This window comes from Sebastes fasciatus, chromosome 15 (genome assembly GCF_043250625.1).
Source record: "Sebastes fasciatus isolate fSebFas1 chromosome 15, fSebFas1.pri, whole genome shotgun sequence".
Classification (NCBI taxonomy): domain Eukaryota; kingdom Metazoa; phylum Chordata; class Actinopteri; order Perciformes; family Sebastidae; genus Sebastes; species Sebastes fasciatus.
This window is the reverse complement of record NC_133809.1, coordinates 18647724-18666818: the sequence shown is the minus strand read 5'-3', so window position 1 is coordinate 18666818 and position 19095 is coordinate 18647724. Positions and strand designations below refer to the sequence as shown.

The 19095-nt window shown below is 45.4% G+C and overlaps 1 protein-coding gene across 10 annotated transcripts in view; it reads right to left on the bottom strand.

The window, feature by feature from the left end:
- esrrb (estrogen-related receptor beta) overlaps nucleotides 1-19095 on the bottom strand; it is a 47620-nt gene that overhangs the window by 6562 nt on the left and 21963 nt on the right. For 7 of the 10 annotated variants that reach the window (XM_074661585.1, XM_074661587.1, XM_074661588.1 and 4 more), the window contains 3 exons: nucleotides 16573-16698; nucleotides 9128-9238; nucleotides 8435-8596 (listed from right to left, as the gene is read on the bottom strand). In XM_074661585.1, the coding sequence (XP_074517686.1) occupies nucleotides 8435-8596; nucleotides 9128-9238; nucleotides 16573-16698 (399 nt within the window). The remainder of the gene's footprint in view (nucleotides 1-8434; nucleotides 8597-9127; nucleotides 9239-16572; nucleotides 16699-19095) is intronic. The other 3 variants (XM_074661586.1, XM_074661589.1, XM_074661592.1) reach the window with 1 other exon arrangement.

Sequence of the window (19095 nt, the reverse complement as noted above, 5' to 3'; positions counted from 1 at the left end):
AGTAAACTAAACACAACTTGTCAAGCCCCGGTAGCCCGGGGTACACGCCGAGGCACATGTTAGCGAGCGGTGTTTAATTTTAAATGCACAGTGGAAGGTCCTCTTTGAAGCCGGGTGTCAGAGCACTTGAGCGGGCTTTACTGTAAGTGAGGACAGTAAATCGGTGCAAAGGTCTGGGAAACACAAAGCCATGTGGTTACCCCTTGTATCCTGTCACACCTCTATTGGTGTGCGGGGGATTAGCGCCGAGACACATTCTCATTGGAGGGGTTGAGGACATGACACGCACCATGTCGCGGGAAGAGGCGATGAAGGGACGTACGTACACGCGCGGCAACACGCACGGATGCACAAAACCAGGAAAACAAACTGACACATGTGCACATGCAGATCGTGACACCTATGCACATAAATCCATACACAAAAAAGCCCACATGGAGTGAGCACAGGGGTCACATGGTTCAAACCAAGCCTGAAGACCTGCTTAAACCGAGGGCCTCATTCTCCAACAGCAGCTGGATGAGCTGAAATTGGCTCGGGCTCATCCAACCACTGTCATTTCCCTCTTCAACACCTCTACGTACGCTCAGAATAGAACATTAAATAAAACAAACTGCTAGATCCCCGAAAGATGAGCTGTGAGAAACTCAAACAAATTAAAAAAAGGTAAAAGCAAAAAGAGAAAGGAGGAGAGAGAGAGTGGGGAGCAGATAGCCATCACATCCCTTTTCCCTTCGTACTACCCTTCAGCTGTCAATAAACCGCACAGCCCCCCCCTCCCACCTCCCCTCCTCCTGCACAGCGTGCCTGCAGGCGGCCCATTCTGACAGCATATTAGGCTCTTCAGCTCCGCCCCTGATTAATATGATTGCTTTTACAAGTTTGCTGTTGCCACGCTAGCTGCCACTGCGCGATTAAGAGGCGATAGATTACAGTATTGACCAGGGCGCTCACCGCACCTATTCCCCACGTTTTCTCTTAAATATAAATGATCTCGCTGGGCCTGATGTTTATCTCCTCCTGCCAAGACACCACACACACACACACACACACACACACACACACATGTACAGGTTGAGAAGAACAAGAGGCATGATGAGGAAGTGAAAAAGAAAGAGAGAGAGAGAGAGAGACGGGCAGAGAGAAAAGAAGAGCCAGGGAGAGTAGTACCTGAGTGTTCAATTTCCCTTATCGTGGTGATGACCACTGCAGGGGAAGAGCTGCAGGATACATTAATTAACAGATTGTGATCAGAATGTGAGGGCCTTCACATTTTGAAGGGGAATCAATAGTCAGTAGAATAGAGTGCTAACAGAAAGGTGCTGGAGCCCGGCTGGACTGGTCAGAGGTCTGAAGAGCCCAAATTAGACCCAACAAAGCAAACTGCCGAAAGCACTCAAAGCACTCGGCTATTATCAGCGGAGGCAATAAGCCATATTTTGTGAAGGCCTGTGCCATTACACATATCCAGACTGCATCTTCAAATCTTTTGTTGTGTTATTTCCTTGTCTGCATACGTGGCCATTAAGTTGTACAGAGTGTGGACTGGCCGGAGGGAAATTGTCATGCAAGCGTGGACGTGGTCCTGATTGCCGCATCAGGTTGGCATCACAATCACAGGCGAGGCTTTGTCTAGCCTTTTAATGCCAAGGAGGACTGAAGCGGAACTAAAGCGCTGCTCCCAATGTGACAGCCCGTGTGAAGGCCCTGTTCAGGGTGTGCTGGAGAGGCTTTAGAGTTGTTCTGATACAGCAGACACCTCTCAACCATATGCACACATGCAGCCCAGCAGCCTGCAATTACCTTTGACGCTAAAAGTCCTTGAATTTAATCCAGTGTTGTGAGATGGAGAGGTGGTGTTTTTCCCCCTGCTCCATCCCCTCTCTTCAGGGCCTAAATTATCGCTCCAAATGGGATCTCGTGTCGTTGCCTCGCCTTTTTCCACTCAATTTAATCGAGTAATGAAGTGACTTCCCGACTCCGCAGGTCACGCGGCGCTCCGGCCGCCGCACTCTGAAGGTGGCCCGGTTAAGTGCCGTCGGAGTGGGTGATTTCCTCTAATGAAATATCAATATTTACATCTTCATTTCCAGCCCGCTGCCTTGGCGGGGTTTGACCAAACATGACACAATATTGACCAAATCGGAGAGGCCTGTCTCCGCGCTTGAAGGGCCTTTTCCACTCCACTGCTGAGTGCACCGGCAACATTTCTGTCTGGAAGTCTTTGTGGCAGCTGTACAGAGATAATAACAATGCAGCGCTTTTCTTTGTTCGCTTTGACTTAAGCACCCTGCTCATATAACGTCTCGAAGGGATTTTCACTTTCAAAATGATCAGATGTGACATATTTTATCCTGTATGACTTAAATTCCGTTCAATCTACAATAAGGAACCAAAATAAATATAGGTGACAGAACTCGAGTGACGCAACTGACCACTAACTGCATCAGCACACCATTATTCATAGCTCAAAGGGCGAAAACAAGGCAAGTCAAGAAGCCAAAACCATCACCTCTCCCTTTATCTCCCCAAAAGCACTCGTCTGTGAGCAGGAGGGGGCAGCCCAAACCCACAGACGGCTGCTTCAGACCCCTCGCGGAGATTAATCAGAGCACCGTTTCATCTGCCAGAGCGCAGGACGGTCCAAAATGAAATGCTGTAGATTTCTGTTGAGCTGGAGTTCATATTCTATTAATTTATTATTGTTTCCCTCTCCCCGAGGGCCATTAGCGCGGGTAATAAAAAGAGATGTAATTACGAGGCACGGTGGCCCCCTCCAGCTGCAGCCCCCTCGTAACTCACCCTCAATCAGACAACAGAGCAGACAGAGGGAGGGAGAGGGAAAAAATGGCAACACAGAGCGAGAGAGAGAAATGGAGGATAAAAGAGAGGAGAAGATACGGGCCAGAGAGGAGGCAGATAAGGAAGAGAGAAAGAGATCAGCAGCGAAAAGGGGACCGGAGCACGAGGGGAAGAGGAAGAGAGAGATAGAAAGAGGAAAGAGAGTAATTCTGGCTGGACAGCAGCTGATCTATCATGGCTAGCTATCAGAAGGACAAGCAGGCCCTGAAGACTTCTGCCCAGCGGCAATCTCACCTCAGCCAAGTCAAGTGCTCTCCGGGCTCCAGTTGGAGTAAAACTGCCCCTAACAGGACCCCAGAGGTTCAGCACGTCTTTTCCCCCCCCCCTAACCTCAAACTGAGTTGAATGATCATGCTGCCATAAGCTTATTCTATATCAAAGCTTTTTTATTTTAGAGTTTAAAGAAAAAAAGAGGACAAGTACGCACCTCTGACTTGTATGGATTCCTCTGATCCGGCAGAGTGACACGCTACTGCGTTAAGATGTATAACCAATACAGGAATGAAGGGCAATTTTGAGCAGCTTCATAATGGTGTGTGTGTGTGCTCGTTTGTGTGGATCTGTGTGTGTGCAGCTACCGACCGACCATGATTCTTCTTGAATTTACATGACAGCGTCAGGAGGACCCAATCAATAGCCGCTTGGTAATAAATTGCTGCGCTTGACATAAATAATATGACCTGCCGTCCAGCCACATGTACAACACAAACAGCTCAGTTTGCTGCGAGCTTCCCCTGGACACTGATTTGATGACACAACAGGCTGTTTTTATATCGGACAAAATCACGTCAATACAAACTGAATTGACTCGGTGAAAAAGAGGTTGATGACTGAAAATTATAATTTTTTTTTCAGCTCCCGCGTTGACTTTCAGGAGAGTCTCCTCTCCACGCGATAACCAGCCATTATCCCCATTGTAAGTAGCTGGGGAATGGGTGATTTGACCAGTAGCGTGTGAACGTTATGAGGTTGGAGAACGTTAAATACAGTAATCCCCTTGTTTTAATCTGCACCCTGTGACCTCCTGACCCTAACGGAGAAGTCTTTAGCCCTCCCTGGGGTCCCACTGCCCAATACTGACGTTACATATCTCTGTTAAGCCCCAAAGACCAGGACGAATCAGGCTTTAATCATTGCCATAATTACACATAATTTATCTCCGCTGCCATCAAGCAACATTGCCTAATGAGGGATGGCGCTTTGCTGACGATCACTTAAAGGCACATCCGCATATAAGATTTCCTACAAAGCATTCCATATAAAATATGACGCAAAATTCAACACGGATGCTACAGATTTTACACAGATTCAACTTGGTGACATTATGAGCAGTGCACACACGTAATTGCGATGCTGGATGTACCTGCTCATGTGTCACAGTAGCTAAACAAAGCCCTCCCCCACCCTGCCTGGCAGATGTCCCTTTCCTGGCCCTGCACACTCCTGACTGCCTGTCTGCCTCCAAAACGCCCCCATCTCAATCTCCCCGCAGCTTTTCCGCCTTCCTCCCGCTCTCCTGCCTGGGTTCAGGCCTCAGCATCCACCTGATTGCTCAATCTATCTTTATCTCCTGTGTTGAAGCCTACGTCAGAGGGTAAATTGAATATACTAAGAGCTGTCTGTTGGTGTCTATATTTAATAAAGTGCACTGATGAGGTGCTGATTTATTGCCGGGCAGTATTCACACTCTATTACAAGGAGATTACGCAGCTTGAGTGGGATCAGGCTGGCAACACAGTAAGTAGATTTCACAATTTAATGGCAAAGAGAAAACAGGAGCCCGGAGGGGGCTGGAGGAGGAGGAGGGTGGGCTGGCGGGTGGGCGGGTGATTATGGCGGAGGGGTTGAGCTGACACAAACACGACAACATACAAGAGGCGCGATCTCTTTTTAACATCGCTGCCTCCACGCTAACAACTAACCCGCCAGGCGGTTGTCTGTCAAACGCGGAGCTGATGAGCTGGAATCCAATAAAGCACAGATGATGAATATTCCCAAAACACCAGTAATGAATAGAACAATGCCAACAAGACTAGTTCATTAGATTAATCTGGTCGGAATCTAATACCGAAAAATGCAATAACATGAGGATGTTTTTTTTAAAGTAGCATTAAAAAAAATCTAAATGAATTCAAGACATAAACGCGCAGTTTGAATATTTTACATTGTATTGGTGACATGCCAGAGTAAAAATATGTTTTATTGTGTTGGAGCACAGCAGCAGCAGCAGCAGCAGCAGCAGAGTCAATGTTTGCTTGGCCCTTTAGCCTTCCGAGAATTCCCAGCTGAAAACACTCCGGCCTGGGAAGATGGGAGCGAGCAAACACCAAACAACGACCACCTCTTGCATAAGCAGCATGCACGGCAGTTTTTACATACGAACACATGACATTCCCACCGCGGGTGGGAAGCAATGCGGGGTGACATGAGGCCACAGGGGTCACGCCGGTATCCCGCCACTCCTGAAGAAGGCAACAATGTCAAGGTGGTAAACAGGTTCTAGTGCGCTCAAGCTGTCAGTGTACATCCCTAAACCTCTGGGACGGAGTGAAATGCCGCTTTACGGCGTTATGGATGGGGGCCAGAGGGCTGGACGATGGACCGCTATGTGTGTCAAAGGTTGTTAGCACCTTAGGAGCAACAAGCCATCTGTCAGCATCCCCCTAACACTGCTCCTAATGACCCTACCCCCCCTCAGGCGACAGCCGCGTTAGACTGCGCTTCATGGTGCTATTTGGAGCAGTGACACTAGTGTCCAAAAGCTCTGCTGTGATTATCAATTAATCAGGCAGATTCAGACAACATCCATCTTTCCCTTCATTCCCAGCTTTTCATTATCCCACCTCATAACCCCACACCCCCACCAACCCCATCTCTACCCCCCATCACATCAATCAACCATATATCAACAACTACATACACAACTACCACCACACCCTGAAAAGCACATCATGCACGCAAACTGACCTTTCAATTGTTACCTAAATAGAGCCGGGAGACATATAACATTGCCCTGTGAGGCAAAGATAACCATCTACACTAATGACGGAGCTTTGTATCCTCCAATCACCCTCCAATTAAAACTCAATAGGGCCACTCTACTCCACATTATGCCACTTTTGAAACGCGTTTTTCAAATGTTAGCCGAGAATAGGGGAAATTAAAAATCAATTGGGAGAAGGTAAGTGCCAATTTTCGCGACATTTAAATTGTTACATTTGGACTTTAGTTATTGGCCCATCTGTCAATGGCCTAATCAATGTGGTCTACTTCATAATGAACTGTTAATCTTTTTAATTCCATTGCCTAAGGCTGCAAAAATCTATCAGAATGCAATCAGCAGGTTTTTTCCCCCCCTCGTTCCTTTCTTGTCCCGGAGCGGACGGAGGGAGAAAGATGGTAGGAAGCGAGCATGCTAGGCTGCCCTGGGGTACCGTTGTTGCAGTGAGTGTTAGTGCATGGAGTCTCGCTCAACCAGTGAACCGTCTCTGATCAGGTTCAGCCATGTACAACTCAATTATGCAGCCATTTCATGGCCAGAGGACACCCACTGTCCTAATGCAGACACCACCAAAGGGACAGACACAGACCGAGCACTCAGCTCAAGTCTTTATTCTGTCAAAGTGTCTTTTTAATCTAAAATGAATGTGTGATTTCACAATGCAAGTTTAAAAACTGACCAAATATATAAAACAAAAGTGCAGGTTTGACTGTGTGTGTTTAAACAGAAGCAGATCAGAATAATCTACTTAAAGTCTACAATCTCGCAGGTGCTGCACATTGTTTAGCGCATCCGACCTGTTCCAGGTACTCGCTGGCAGTTGGAACGGACACTCGGGCTTATACTGTGTCAGGTTTTGGGTTAAATGATCATCATGGACGCAGTCAGAATGACAAGTCTCCTGCACAGCAATCTGCGCGGCAAATCCCATTAACATTATGAATCTATTCACTGTACAATACGTGTTAGCGTAATCTGATTAACAGAGCTTCCACACTGTGACACACACACAATCCCAGATAGAGTGTACACATATTAAAATGATGATGCACTTTGGGATACGAGTTTAAGCCTTTAACACTGACTGTATATTAAATGGTGTGTTAAGGGTATGATTTAGGGAGTAAAACCACAAATCCGACTCGTAAACAATACACATAAACGTGGTGGCTATGTTAACTTCATCGGCTTGTTGAAATATTCTGTATTTTTTCCACAGTAAAATGTAGAAAGATGACTCTTCTCCATCTGTACGTATGTGTGTCTTAGTGAGTGACGTCTCCATGCTTGCACCGTCTATACTCAGAGAGCCAGCACAGGAATGTTGTCGTTTTTTTGTGCACGTCTGCGACGCTGGTGTAATTTTTTGGGTCACAACGATGAGAGTGTGTTATCGGGTCAGTTGTGATCCAGTCCTGACTAAGCTCCTTGTTAAACTCTCAGTGTGCTGACCATGCAGGGCCCGTGGGGAGTGATCCAAACAGTTTAGACGCGTAAGGGGCCGGCACTGAGGCCATGGGCTGGGAGCATATCCATCTCTAATCTCCTTAGTATCAGATCTGTACCTGATTAATACCCCTCCTTCTGAGAAGTACTCTAATACCTTTTCAGTACAAAATGCACCTGCAGCCTGAGGTCAGCTTGAGTCCACTTCACTCGACTGTAAATAAATGATCCTTCTTAATCTAGGAATTGAAATACATCTTCTGAATTAACTGACGCACACAATTGCACGTGTATATATATATATATATGTGTGTGTGAGAGAGAGAGACAGACTGTGTGTGTGTGTGTGTGTGTGTGTAGCGATGTCGCACATTTCCTGCATGCTGACAGCTCCTTGCCTGTCCAAGTTATGCTGATGAGAAGAAGAGGTTATGGAGGTGCCGCTGAGGGACACATTCATTTAGTTTGTTACCCCTCCGCGCCTACAGCGCCGTAATGTTATAGAGTTATGGGGGTCAAGCTCAAGATCAAGGAGAATCTGCCTCGGTTGCAAAAAAAAGAGCGGCTAAACAATGTGTTCTCTGTCAAAAATCAGAGGAAAACTCTTGAAGGAAGCAAAATCTCTGCTGACGTGAGGCGCTGTATCCTTAATTCAACAGCCTCTTATAACCTAACACCTCGTCTATCAGAATGTCTATGGGGCGAGGAAGAAACGTGATTATGCCCATCAATAATTCAATGTGTGTGTGCTTGCGCTTGAGTGCGCTCGTATGTGTGTGTGTGTGTGTGTGTTGTGTGTGTGATATGATGTCTTGTTTGGTTGGGCAGGTCCCCAACTTTGTTCTAAATCTCCCTGGTGATTACAACATACATTGTCACTGGGTCTGCATCCCCCTCTCCGTTCAATGCAGCGGTTTTTAGATGCACTCTATTGATTTTCTTCTTGCACAGCTATGTCCATTTTGCACCCCCTCCATCCTCCACGCACCCTCAGGCTGTATGAGCTGCCGCCATTAATTATCTACGTGTGTGTGTGTGTGAGTGCACATGTTTATTCATACAGAGTGTGTGTGTGGAGAGGAGCCAGAGAAAAATAAGCCGAAAAGGAAGCATTTGTTTTTGTACCTGGGATGTGCTTGGCCCAGCCGATGATGACCACGAGCTCGCGGTCAGCCAGGTCGCACAGCGTGGTCAGAGCCTTGATGTCGCTCTCCGGCATGGTGGGGTCAGGCATGGCATAGATCTTCTCCGGCTCCGCCACCAACAGGTGAGACACTATCTTTGTCACTGAGGATAGAGGAGGAAGGATCGTCAAAGCAAAGCAGAGGTGAAAGGTCGCATCACTGCAAAGCTCAGCGAGGCGCAAAGATGCGGTGCGCTGATAAACATTGGGCACGTTGGGTGAAATTTTAACGGTAGAATGGTGGTCTCACTTTTCACAGTTTCCTTTCTCCCGTCTCATTATGCAAACTAATGCATGGAGCTTGAATTTGTATGAGTGAAATGACGGCACTGAAAGCTCTTATCCCTACAGAATGCATGCAAGTGGGGGAAAAAAAATGTATGTGTGAAAATGTGAGACACTAGTGTCCTCGAGCACTCTGTCGTTGTTTAATATCGGTCATCTGCTCACAGACTTATCATAATTCAGCTCTGACCAGAACAATACCCGGCCTATTTCTCTGACCAATGATCTCTCGACTGCCCGAAACGTGGCAGAAACATGAGGCTGGCCTAGAATTTTGTCCTCAGCTTTACCTGGCAGAGGAGGGGCGGCGGAGGAAGGAGACAATGGGCAAGTGACGGAGCAGTACTCACGAGGCTTTTTGGTGGGAGGGGGGAGCGTCAAGCCCAGGTACGGGTTGTTTTCCGCATCCAGCCTCCGCTTGTACTTCTGTCTGCCCCCACGCACGCGGTCCAGACGAACCCCTGGGTTATAAAAACGACAAGAGGGACATGAGATTAAGAGAGTGTATTTTTTTCCACAATAGATTTTTAAAGGGATATAAAATACATGAAAATTAAATAGGTCAAAAAAAGCTAATAAATATGATACAGAAGTGAAGACGCAAATCAATCCTCCAACATACATGTAGGATGATGATCAGAGATGACACCCTAACATATTCTTTATTAAATCACGTGAAAAGCAGCAGTGTAAAAGGACTGCATAGTGACATAAGTGTGTGTGTGTGTGTGTGTGTGAATGTGTCAGAGGCACGGCTGCCTTCCCATATGTGGTCCATGCCTGGCTGGTCTACTGTGACACAGCTGAGCCCAGAGCAGGTCTAAACATATGAATATTTAACGCAGGGTCAATGATCTCACAGACTGGCCCTCTAATTATTTAGCTTTTGGGGTGAGGCAGGCTGCATACTAATTAGCTGCCAGCTACATGCCTCTTTGCTCGCGTGGGAGTGTGTGAGCTCAGCTCAGGTGTGCGCTCCTGCGGTATCCAAGAAAAAGAAACTTAACCAGCCGACAAGCAAAGACACAGTCTCCCACACACACTGTACAAAACATCCGCCGTCATACTGCAGATAGATAACTAGGTATTGCTTTCCCATAAAAGACCCTTATTTCACCCCTCTTTCACTGGAGTAGCACCGAGGCCTTATCACCCCCAGCCACACCTAGGGGGCCGGGTTCCACACTGATACTGTAAATGTCAAGGCGGCCTCATCATAACATAAGTTATTTATTATCTCATTATTTGATAAGAATGTTTCCATTTGGATGTCTTTTCTATTCTATTAATTTTCAACATAGTTAAAATATTTCATCCACGCCGTTCTATTTATTTGATAGCAGCGGGCAGGTATTTGGTTATTTAATGTGGGTGTATGCAAACATTTATATCCTGCGTCTCCATATTTGGACCAGCCTAAATATCCTTGATATCTTAATCCTGTCAAGAGGGAGAATCCCTTCAAATTACGTTTGTATGCATAATGTAACCCCCCCCCCCCAAACAAATTTAATACTAAAGTGTGGATGAGAAAAGGCTCAATGAAATGCTCGCGGTGGAGGAGGAGTTAATTTGTCAGCCGCTCGGCGTCCTCTGAGCGAACGACACCCGCAGCCAGAGCACTTCCTTGATGATTTCATCACTTTATAACAGGGAGGACGGTGTCAAACCTGGGCATTGTGTGGCCACTGCAAATGAGCCTAATACAATTTGCCCATCAGCGAGTGCTCTTGGAGGGGATGAGTTTGGATGTGTCCCATGCGCGGTGATTGGAGGTCGCTCGGTGAATGGGGAAGGGGAAGGGAAATCGGATGATGTAAGAAGGAAGGTGGCCTTCATTTAACAGAGAGGAATTCAACGGTGGATTTATGCAAAATATGTTCTTGATTTTCACCACTTATCTTACGCGGCCCCTCTCCCTCACACTCAAGGCATAAACTGTATTATCATGTATCTGAAGAAGAGAGATTTATTCTACTTATATAAATTATTTGATTCCCAAGAAACACAAATCTGATTAGGATTGTCTTTCAATTTCCTGACACTGACAACCCACTAACCTAATTACCCCCAATTCCCAACAGAGCCTCATCCTTCCCAGCAAGCACCGGGGGATCATCTGATGGCAACTACCTGTGCTTTACACACCATGACAATTTCATTTTTATGTGTAACATTTAAAGAATTTTTCTGTGAAGGCTCCTTCAAACACCTCCACTTGCTTCTTGAGTTTAAGTGCTTAAAAAGCTTCATCTGAGACGGTCCCGTTGCTACTGTAGCGATGGAAAATTCCTCTCATTTTCAAATGTGATGTCGCCACTTTCTACGGTTTCTTCCGGCTCTCCCGATGAGCTCGGCCTCTGCCAGTTGGCTGCGCTTCTCCTCTCTCCGTGATCCTCCGGTCGAGTCATGTGGCTGTATCAGCCAGTCTAAAGCCAGCGATGAAGGTAGATGGGTGCCTCTTTTAATTAGAACAGTCCCGGCCATAATTAACAGATGCTGACAGGAATTAAAGCTTGGCACTAACCTGTCTCATTTTACTGTCCAACCGGGCCAGATACAGGCGGAGAGGAAGAGAGAGTGATTAAGAGGACGGGTTTATTCACTCGAGCTGTCGGGCGCTATGGGTCGGGACTTTATAGGGACCTTTGTGAGGTTGGTATGTCCCTTTGGTGGCACCCAAAGATTCTGACTCGGACCGGTCTGTAGTGCTCCCTCCAAAGTAAACAGTAGGAGGGTTATAAATGTGTGAAGGGAGTCGAGTACTACCACGTCCAAAGTCATCTCGCTGCTTTATGGCCCACTACAGTGCAGCGAGGGTAGCAGCGGGTGAGCTCGGGTATCATCTCTTCAAAGCAGGGTGCAGGGGGAGAGGGCTTTCGGCCAAGGCGGCTGGCATTTGTGCACGGATTAGCGCAGGCCTTCGGGGTGGGGGCTGGGGCCAGCTGACCTAGGGCTCCTCTTTCTCTCCAAAAACAATAATAATCCCTTTCCGAGTACACTCCTACAAAAGGGCCTGTCTTCACTCACTTTGTGTGGCCGGCCGCAGTAGGGGCCCTTATTTTGAGTCCCTCACCTGTTATGGGTGTCTCTCCCTGGGGGAAAGTGTCAGGATGTCTGGGATGGTTGGCAATGCCAAAGGGGGCTTAGGCGGACCCTATTTTAGCTGGGAAAATCAGAAGGCCACATGGCAAGGCATGGTGAACCTCGCCTTTCAAGGAAGCCGCCGCCGCCGCTAAACTGCCGTCAGCACTATTTCAAAGGGCCCCCGTTGCCAGCTTTGCATGCTTGTAAGTGTGTTGCAGCATTTTTAATCACGAGTGGTGATGAGCGAGGGTAGCGGAAAAATTGTCACGCATTGCCCTCCTCCCCTTCTGCTGACCCCAGGGGCTACCATACTGACACCCTCGTCACATAGTCCATTTACAGGTTAGCTACAAGATCCCCAGTGAGCTGACGTCTCAGCCCGTACTGCTAATTGAAAAGACTTAAACTACACTTTAGATTGCTGGAAATGACAGCATTGTAAAAAAACAAACATTTGAAGTGAGCTTTGCCTCAGCAAAAAACATCTTTATTACCAGTGGTGGAAGAAGTATTCAGATCATTTACTGAAGTAAAAGTACAAATGCCACACTGTGAAAATACTCCACTACAAGTAAAGGCCATGCATTGAAAACATTACTTATGTAAAAGTATGTAAACATTATCGGCAAAATATAGAAGTACTCATTATGCAGAATGGCTCCTTTCACATATGTTATATTATTATAGCATATTATGTTATTCAGTTTTTTTCTCTGACAAATACATGTAGGAGAATTTTAATGTTGTAGTTCATCAATGTGGAGCCAATCTTAGATGCTTTGCATACGACTGGGTAGATTAGCAGTATAGTACTACATCCTATATGTTTTTTTTTATTTAAAAGTAACTAGTAACTGTTAAGTGTTGAATAATTAGTGGAGTATTAAGTAGCATATAATGGAAATACTCATGTAGAGTACAAGTAGGGCTGCGTATTGGCAAGAATCTGACAATAAGATACGCATTATGATACAGGGGCTACGATTCGATATATTGCGATACTGTAAGTAAGGCGATATATTGTGATTTTTTAAAATCTAATTTGAGGAAAACTGTCCTAGTATAAAGAACACACCATATGCATAAAATCGGAGTAAAAAAAGTTAACTTTTTTATGCAATCAGAACAGTTGGATCGGCATTTACTTTTATAACAGTCCCTGTAACATCCAACATCAAAACACTGCTTTGAGAGGGTTGCATATCTTTGCAAATGAAATAAAGTATTGGCTGAGTTAATCTTTGCACGTAAACTTAGTTAGTTAAAAATCAATACAGTGTTTTTGAGAATCGATACAGTATCACAAAACATAATATCCTGATATTTTCTTACACCCCTAAGTACAAGTACCTACAAATTCTACTTCAGTACAGGTCTTGAGTAAATGTACTTTCCACCACTGTCTATTAATTACTTTACTATTCCCATTACTGCATCTTGGACGCAGACTGTATTTGTCTCACTGGTGTCGACGGCCTGCAATACACGTGGACATTTACGCGTCTAGTATTTCAGGCACCGTACATGTGAGCGTCGTGTGGTCTGCGTGTATGTTCTGTATGTTGCCTATGTGGCTGTGACGGGTGCTATTGTGGGATGTGGTTGTCCTTTGCATGCCAGTCTGCTGAACAATGAGAGGTGTATTGTATATCAGCGCAGACACACTCTTTGCTCCTTTTGCTCAGCAAACGTTCATGACTGTCACACTGTCCCTCTGACAATAAGACACTTTCTACCTTTACACACAGCACTGTTACACTGTGAGGACAACGAAAGGAAAAGCTATTGTCTTTGGTTAACGCTGTATGTAATTATTAGGAAATCAAACATGTTTCTGCACTGGTGTGTGAGTGTGTGCGTGGAGGGATATGTGTGTTAGTGAGCGATGGGGAAAGGAAGTCAGTGCAGAGCGCAACTGCCACTGAATGATGTCAATGTAATCTCTCAATAGTATCTTGTCTTCTCTCTTGCTCTAAGCTCTGATCCGTTTCCATTGATCAGAGGAAAAACCTGTTGCCCCTGACATTTGATTCTCCTATTGATCACTTCCTCCTTTATACAGTCGAGGGAAAGTACAGCGACCCAACACGGGGTTTAGAGGCCGGTCTCCTGGAATCAGACTGCTGATCTTCCAAGACCATTTTCCTCACACCTCTTACCACACTTTTAAGATATGAATGCAGCTTTTGTGCTCGCTCAGTAGATATCGATATCGTATGAATTTTACGAGTGAGAATATAAACAAAAAATGTCTAATCATAACTTCCTCAGAAGACGTCTAATATTGTTATGCTCTCCGAGACAGTGATGGATTTAAGCTTCTGTTTCATTGGCGGGCAGCACTGTATCTTTGTTCGGAGCTGTAAAGTTATAATTAGGTGATTTTCCATTGAGACACAATGTGACCTTTCTGCAGTAATGAAAGTAAGTGGCAACCTCAGTCACATGAGCGGTGGCCATCTCCACACTCTGGGCCTGAGGGTGGCGTTGAGCCGACGGCTTCATGGAGCTTACAGTGGACAGAGACCATGTGTCTCTCTTTCCATTTCGTCTTGGGGACACTTTAAAGTGCCGGGACCTCAAGGCAGAGCTTCACATGTCTCTGGTAATCATTACAAATGTGTTATTTTAGCAATAATTTTGATTGTGACAGAAATCGGTTATTTTATAGAGGGGTTCTGTGACAACGTAGACTTGAATCAGCCTGTGATAATAGTCGCCGTGCGGTGATGACGGCTGCTGTTAAAAGACGAGGGTCATTCTCAATCTGCGAATGTGCTGAACACACAGAAGTGTGCAGCATTAGAACCTCGCGCTTAGCCGAAGTCTGCATATTTGAGTTTTACACTCTTTTTACTCTGACCTGACACTGGTCATTCATTTATAGCCATGCCTACATATTTTTGTAGTCTCTTATTCTCCAAGTTGATATATTGGCATAAATTTTTCATCAGATAGTAATGCGATTACTCCGTCTTTCTGGCACTGAGGCTTTATCTGGCCGCATGCAGTACGGGGGATTCTGTTACTGTGTGGAGATCCATACGGGCTATGACTCGGGCTTCAGGTGGCCACCGGATATATTATGCATCTATAAATCCCACTCCAATGAATAATGGGAGGAATAATGGTGGGATATATATATTTTTATATATATATACTGCACAGTTTGACAGAGAACTTAAGAGTGGAAGTTTGTACAGAATTTAATTTATCAGCGCTTCTGTCTGGCAGTATTTATACCGCTGTATAAACATGAGGGACAATCGTACTTCACACAACGTAAGTGCTACCTGACCCGCGCTCATCAGCACTCGAGGAAAACACGCTTCCTTACAGAGTCCCTGAGCTACTCCCAGCGGACGCTTGAATAAATATAACACCGCCACTTCACCCCCAAGCCACATATCTTTCATTATTCATTTGTCTGGCCCTTTGGAGCAACCAACAAGTGAGAAAGAGAGAGAACGCATCCACCAATGCAACGGGGGTAAGGGAGAACGGATAGGTGCCTCCCCCCGGAAGAGCGGCCAGGCCTCGGGGTCTCAGGGGGCTCAGTCAGGGCGATGGGGGGAGGGGGGGAGAAACCCGGCCAGACAAATCCATCGGAAGCATGTTTAATTGTCACTGAATTCCCTGCTGGCGTGACTTTAAAAAACCATCCACAGGAAGAGAGCTGAGATGTTCGGAAAACATTTAGTGGATCAATATGCCGGGGAGAGCTGAGACCGTGGCCGGCGTGTGCTCAGGGACCCGGCCTGAGCCTTTCCATGCGGAATACGGTTACATTTCTATTACTCAGACGGCAGGATCAACCTATTCAGCATATTTCTGTCCCCAGCTCAACTGCACATTATTTACTGCTGTGTAGGTAGGGGGAGGACAGCGGGGCTGGGAACTGTTGTCTGGGCCAGCCGGCTGTATGCATCTCTCACTCTGGGTGACTCATTGCTGAAGCAGCCTGGGACGCAACGAAACAACTATCATGAGAACTAGTGTGTGATGCTGTAATGTTCCACTAGCAGCTACCTCATCAGATCAGTGGCGGTTTTCTTTATTTGCATGAGTAGCTGTGTTTCCATTCAATTGTCAAGTGAATTTTAAGCACATTTTTGAAATGTCGCAAAAAAAAGAAATGTGAATTAGGCGCGTTTCCATCTACTTGTTTGGAGCACATATATTCGGCTTGTCGGCTACAGCGACAGTTTGGTCAGAAGATGCCGCTATAGGCTACGAATGGCTATAATCCGCCAGTAGAAGAAGTAGAGGTTGCGAATGCGAACCGGAAACAAAACAAGTGGGCATGCATCTAACCATCTAAGAGAGAAAAATGGAAAAATGTTTCAGGAATTGGGCAAGTTGTAATTGTTCTTTCATTTCAGCTAGTGTTGGCCGTGTTTCATGTTGTATGTGGGATAATATGGGAATATCTGAGAACAGCTGATCAGTCATGTGAGTTAAATGTTCGCTGCGTCAGAATTTATTTGGCAAACGCGTTTCCATAATCCATTTAGAGCATCAACTATTTTTCAATAAAGGCAAAAAAATTTTTTTCGCAATTGAGGAAGTTTTATCGAAAAGCTTTTCTAATGCGATACTTGTGATATGTGAATGGAAACACGGCTAATGTTAACATGAATGTTATAAACCAAAAATACGTACAGTATACAAGTATCTGTGGGTGTAAGAATAATAAAAATGCTCTTACTCTTCTTACCTTCTTTGAGCATCCCCACTTTGAGGCATTTCATGAAGCGACAAGCCTGACATGATTTGCGTCTCCGTTTTGTGATCTCACACTCATTTGTGGCAGGACAGCTGTATTCTATGTTACCTGAGGAGAAGAAGAAGAAGAGCAGGTTATCATTAACAAAACCAGAGGTGATTAAAAAGGCCCAATAGATTAAAATCTAAAGCAAAATGTTTGTGGGAATATTCAAATATTGAGTAGAATATGAGTAATGATAATTTGGGTGCTGCTACTGATGTAATAAACACAATGTGTACTCTCAGATGGTTTATAATACCTTTGCCAACCAGGCATTGGCACTTGTTAACCATATGGATTCCTATTAGGGCTGTCCTCGAACAAAGAAATTCTTAGTCGACTAACACTCAAACAATTTTGTTGACTTATCGTCTAGTTGATTTAATTGAGTTTCTCTACGAAGAATCACACAAAAGCACCAACATCTTGTGTTTACCAGAGATGTGCTCATTAGTTTCTTGGAAATAAGTCATTCAGAATGAACAAAATTAACAAATTGACTAAATAAATCTTGTTGACTAAGACCAAAACGACCGATCAGTTGACTAATGGAAACTAAATTCCCCGTAGAATCCATATCTAAGGTGTGCAGGTGTCTCAGGTGTTGTCCGCAGCAGGAGATGCTGGGGTAAGAGGTAAAGGGTGGGGGTTGGGGAGGTGGAGGTAAAGCTACAACAGTCCTTCAGGACCCATCAGTAGACGCCACCCAGGTCCAACACTAAATTGGCCTCATTAATTCTGTGCATGTCCCCTCCGGGCCCCCGGGCGCAGGCCGTGTCCCCCCTGCACTCAGAGGGGCCTGCCACGGCCTCAATAGCGGGCTGGAGAGCCAGACACGCTGCCCCCGACCACTTTACATAATACTCCAGCAGACCCAAACCTGTTGTTACCACTGTTGCCATTGTTGACTATTTACATAGTGTACAGGCAAGAGGCCTTATGCATTATTCAGCTGCAGCGTCTGATTCCAGGACGGAGCAATGAAAAAGAGTTTCATTGCTCCACAATAAAAGAGCCGGTTGTGCTCTACTCTAGCATTAGCAATAGAGAGGGCAGGATATGCCTCCGCTTCTGTCTGATTCCATACATTTTACTGTATTCAGGGGTTTTTCAATAAAGGGTTTCAATATAATGGTTGCTTCGGCCTAGGAATTTGAATTATCCTCAGTTTGAATGGGCTTTCAGCTTTAAAGCTTTTGACATTGGGATTTTTCCTAAACTTTTCTTTTAACCTAAGGTTTATGTCTCTGTCAGTACGGTGAAATAAATTGTTGAGTAATGTAAAAATCTAATTTAATCATTATTATTACCTCAATATTTTCCCCTCATCCACTATAATACATGTAATAAACAATATGTCAGCACGTATGCTTTCTGTTGAAACTACTCACATACTGTACAGAAAGCTCTTTAACTGATAAAGTATTTTTACATGGTTGCAGTGTGTTAACAAATAGACACGAACACATCCTGCATCCCAACATCCTGTAGCAGCTCCACAGCTCTGACCCTCGCTCCAGATTTCCTGTACAGAGAAACTGTGTAATATTCCACCGGCGTTCCTCCGCTAGCCCTCCAACATCCTTTGACAACTTATGCAATTATGTTAACATTATTGGACAGATCAAGTGGAGGGTCCCAAGATGTTATAAATAATTAGAAATTCCTCCTTATATCTGGGTTAGAAATCATTATGCTAATTCTCCTCATCTCTTTGGGATTGGGGTAAATAAAGGTGTGAGGGGAAGGCGGCTGATGAGCTCTGATTGTCTTCCCTCTGTCTGTTTTCTCTGTTGTCATAGCAGAAGCAGACCATAATAATCCTATCCATTTCCCATATGCTGAGAGGAGGCAATCAGTGCCACCCCGCGCTGGAGGTCTTTTTGGTTTGCGTTCCCATTATACACTAACCAATCAGCAATTTGCTGGGACGTAAAGCACTAAATACATAAAAGAAACATGGGTTTTGATTGCAAATCTTATCACTTTATTCACTTCATTATATGCAGGCTATGTTGCAGGTTTGCTTGCGCGGCCCGACCCGGCACGTTTGACCCTGTGTGTCTCCTGAGGACGCTCTGTTTATGGGGGGATTTTTCTCTCCTCCTCCTCCTCCTCCGCTCCCTTCCCCGTCTCACGGGTGCCGGGGACACGTGCACCAACCACACCTGGTGGCTAACTAACTCTAAGAGAGCTAGCCCTTTGATATCACACACTCCACAAACACAAAAAACAAAAACACACTGCTGTGCTACTGCGTCCACCTGTCCTGTCAAGTCCTCTGATGTTCTGTCAGAGGGGGCTTCACATAGCTCAGTGCAGAGAGAGGGCTGGATTAACCAATTTTTCATCTCTACTTTTGGTTTATATTTAGGAGAGGCATAAGTCCCACTTCAAAACATGCCTAACATCGTTTAGCCGAGCTAAATGACGATAAGCCCGGACCTCTTTCGGCCTATTGTT